Genomic DNA, 4,062 nt, shown 5'->3' on the forward strand with positions numbered 1-4,062 from the left:
TTCCTCATGGTATACTTAGATGTCCTTCAAATTGCAATTGCTGAAAGAAATGCAAATTAAAAAATGACTTAACAACATCCTTATAAACAAAATAATCCAAACGCAGCAATTACACATAGCATTAATCAATCTGCAAAAGACAATAAACTAAAGTCATTGAAACAAAAAAAAAGGAGAAAGAAAACATCAGAAACTTATGATACACGAAGCACAATGATAGTCTAATTTTCTGTAATTAATTCAGGGAAAGGCTTCAAAATTCAGAATTGCAATATTTCCAAACTAAGATCAACGAAAAGTGGAAGAAATAAAATAACATAGATGGATGGTAACAATTTATTGTACAATTTTCAACAAAAAAGGTCTCACAAGAAAGACACAAAATTTATGTACAATCGATGAAGTAGGAAAGAAGAAAGAAAAATAATAGAAAATTAAGAAGGAAGAGAGGGGGATCTAATAAAAGCTAAAAAAGGAGAAAATAGATAAATAGGATCCTTGGCCAAAGAGAGGTGTCAACTCATCTCCTATTGTCCCTATTTTATATATATATATATATATATATATATATATATATATATATATATATATATATATATATATATATATATATGTGTGTGTATGTGTGTGTGTGTGTGTGTGTATATATATATATCACTCCACACTTAAGATTCAACGTTGATGGCAGTAATGGAGGCTAAGACAGCAGCTTTTGCTCGCCTGTATGAGGAACTAGGGAACAAAGGAGGGGAGAAGAAGTTATTCCAACTCGCTAAGGTGAGAGAGAGGACGGCTCGAGATCTGGACCAAGTGAGGTGCATAAAAGATAATGACGACAAAGTTTTGATGAGGGATGACCAGAGTAAGAGGAGGTGGCAAACCTACTTTCATAAACTTCTAAATGAAGAAGGGGATCAGGATATTGTGTTAGGTGAATTGAGGAATGCCAACAGCCCCCATGAATTAAGTTATTGTAGGGATATTGAGGTCGACGAGGTCATGCAGGCAATGTGTAAGATGAGAAAGGGCAGAGCTACCGGGCCAGACGAAATTCCGGTTGAACTTTGGAAGTGTATGGGTAGAGCAGGCTTGGAATGGCTTACTGAGTTATTTAATGTTATATTCAAGACTAATAAGATGCCTGAAGAGTGGAGGTGGAGTACGATGGTTCCGCTGTATAAGAACAAAGGCGATGTGTAGAGTTGTAACAACTATAGGGGTATCAAATTACTGAGTCACACCATGAAAGTCTGGGAGAGAGTGGTAGAAATGAGAGTGCGAAGGACAGTGTCTATTTCAGATAACCAGTTCGAGTTCATGCCGGGGCGATCTACCACAGAAGCTATCCACCTTATTGGGAGGATGATGGAACAATACAGGGATAAGAGGAAGGATCTCCACATGGTGTTTATCGATCTAGAGAAAGCATACGACAGGGTTCCTAGGGAGGTCCTATGGAGATGCCTAGAGGTTAAAGGGGTCCGGTTGACTACATTAGGGCGATTAGAGACATGTATGATGGATCTAAGACTCGAGTTAGGACAGTAGGAGGCGACTCCGACCATTTTCCGGTTGTTACAGGGTTGCACCAAGGGTCTGCGTTCAGCCCTTTCCTATTTTCCCTGGTGATGGATTCCATAACGCAGCATATTCAAGGGGAGGTGCCATGGTGTATGCTATTTGTGGATGACATAGTCTTAATTGACGAGACACGACGCGGAGTCAACGAGAGGCTAGAGGTTTGGAGACATGCCCTTGAGTCTAAAGGTTTCAGGCTGAGCAGGACGAAGACGGAATACCTCGAGTGCAAATTTGGGGCCGAGCCTACAGAAGCAGGAGTGGAAGTGAGGCTCGACTCGCAAGTCATCCCTAAGAGGGGTAGTTTCAAGTACCTTGGGTCAGTTATTCAGGGGACCGGAGAGATCGATGAGGATGTCACACATCGTATAGGGGTGGGGTGGATGAAGTGGAGGTTAGCAACGGGAGTCTTGTGTGACAGGAAAGTGCCACCGTTACTAAAAGGTAAGTTTTATAGAGCAGTGGTTAGGCCTGCTATGTTGTATGGGACCGAGTGTTGGCCGGTTAAAAATTCACACATCCAGAAGATGAAAGTAGCAGAGATAAGGATGCTGAGGTGGATGTGCGGGCATACAAGGATGGACAAGATTATGAATGAAGATATTCGAGAGAAGGTGGGCGTGGCCCCCATGGAGGACAAGATGCGGGAAGCAAGACTAAGATGGTTCGGGCACATTCAGAGGAGGAGCAATGATGCACCAGTGAGGAGGTGTGAGCAACTAGCGGTGGTGGGCACGAGGATAGGTAAAGGGAGGCCTAAGAAGTATTGGGGGGGAGGTGATCAGGCAGGACATGGCACGACTTAGGATTTCTGAGGACATGACCCTTGACAGGGAATTGTGGAGGTCGAGCATTAAGGTTGTAGGTTAGAGGGTAGTTTGTGAATATTAATACAGCGCACTAGAGTGAGACTACCCATGTAGAAGTTAGTCTTAGGATGCTACTGACCAGCACTGATGCAGCGCTATATCTGTTGGATATTAGTATACCTTACATCCTTTTCTCCATCATTTTCGTATTTCCTATATTTCTTATATTGTTGTTATTTTTATTTTATGTTATGTATTATATGTTTTATTATGAGCCTATTGATAGTACTAATATATTGTCTCTTGTTGCTCTCTTGAGCCGAGGGTCTCCTGGAAACAGCCTCTCTACCCCTCGGGGTAGGGGTAAGGTCTGCGTACATATTACCCTCCCCAGACCCCACTTGTGGAATTATACTGGGATGTTGTTATTGTTGTTGTTGTATTAGTATTTCCAACAAGAATGTATTCTCACACAAAATTCAGATCTCACATAAAACTCAGTTACTCTGAAGTGTGATGATGACGCTTTTAACAAAATTTCTCCACCAAATAATTTAGTTCCCATCAGTATTAAAGTTTTTCAGTTCAAACGAATATGAATTAGTGCATGAGTCGATTTGAAATTCATTCTCTACCTTTCTTTGGTTAATAAATCAATTGAGAAAAGAACAATGTATGGCACATCAACATACATATTAAAAACAAATTTGATACAAATTTAATGCAAATTTGAACATCTACAATAACATACATAGCAAAAATAAAATTTCATACAACAAACTATATAGTATACAACTTATTTACAACGTATCTACAACTTTCATATATTATTTCTACACAGTTAAATACAACTACAACATCATACAACCTAAATACAATTTTCATAGAATATGACTTTTGTATATTTTTTGTATATGAGTTGTATATATTTTATAAGTTGTGTGTTATTCTTCCTCTCTGAAATTCCAATCAAAACGTCCTCTCTTAAAATAATTTTGATACATATTAACCAAAATCAAGTCTAATCTTCATCAAACACCCTCAAAATTGAGATATAAACTCCAAATAATATTTTTAATTATTTGCAATTACACTCATCCCAAACATATAATGATTTTTGAAAATTCAAATTCGATTTCAAAGCTTCAAAACTTTTTAATGGTTGTCAATGGTGGAGATTCAAACACCTTCAAAATTTATTGATTGACTATTTCATTTTGAATACCAATTGTGCAACATGAAAGGAAGTTGTTAAGTTAAAACTCTATAATAAAACGATTGAAATCCATTGATGAATTCCATTAAAAATATATACAACATGAAATGATAAAAAGTAGAGAACATCAGAGGAGGAAAAATTAGGTAAAGAACAGAGAATGAGAGATAGAGATAGAGAGAGAGAGCGCAGGAGAGAGAGAGAGGGGGGGGAGAGAGAGAGAGAGAGAGAGAGAGAGAGAGAGAGAGAGAGAACATGGATGGAAAATTACTGATTCCTTATTCAATTCCTAATTTAAATGGATACTCATTTAAAACTAATTTGTATATAACTGGTAAATTGTATATGGTCATATAATTAAACTAAAACTTGATTAGGGAGGGTAATAAAGTTTCATATGTAGTATAGGAAGATAAAAATCCCTTCTTATAAATATAAATTTGTATCTGTTATAAAATA

The 4,062-nt window shown here is 37.6% G+C and overlaps 1 protein-coding gene across 1 annotated transcript; it reads left to right on the forward strand.

Annotated features, from left to right (window-relative positions):
• Positions 1-681: 681 nt before the first annotated feature.
• LOC138872009 (uncharacterized) lies at positions 682-1,548 on the forward strand. The gene is made up of 2 exons (XM_070149945.1): positions 682-1,072; positions 1,301-1,548. The coding sequence occupies exons 1-2, from the start codon at positions 682-684 to the stop codon at positions 1,546-1,548; spliced, it is 639 nt and encodes a 212-aa protein (XP_070006046.1).
• Positions 1,549-4,062: the final 2,514 nt, after the last annotated feature.

The sequence above is a fragment of the Nicotiana sylvestris genome, chromosome 6 (assembly GCF_000393655.2).
Source record: "Nicotiana sylvestris chromosome 6, ASM39365v2, whole genome shotgun sequence".
In the NCBI taxonomy this organism is placed as follows: domain Eukaryota; kingdom Viridiplantae; phylum Streptophyta; class Magnoliopsida; order Solanales; family Solanaceae; genus Nicotiana; species Nicotiana sylvestris.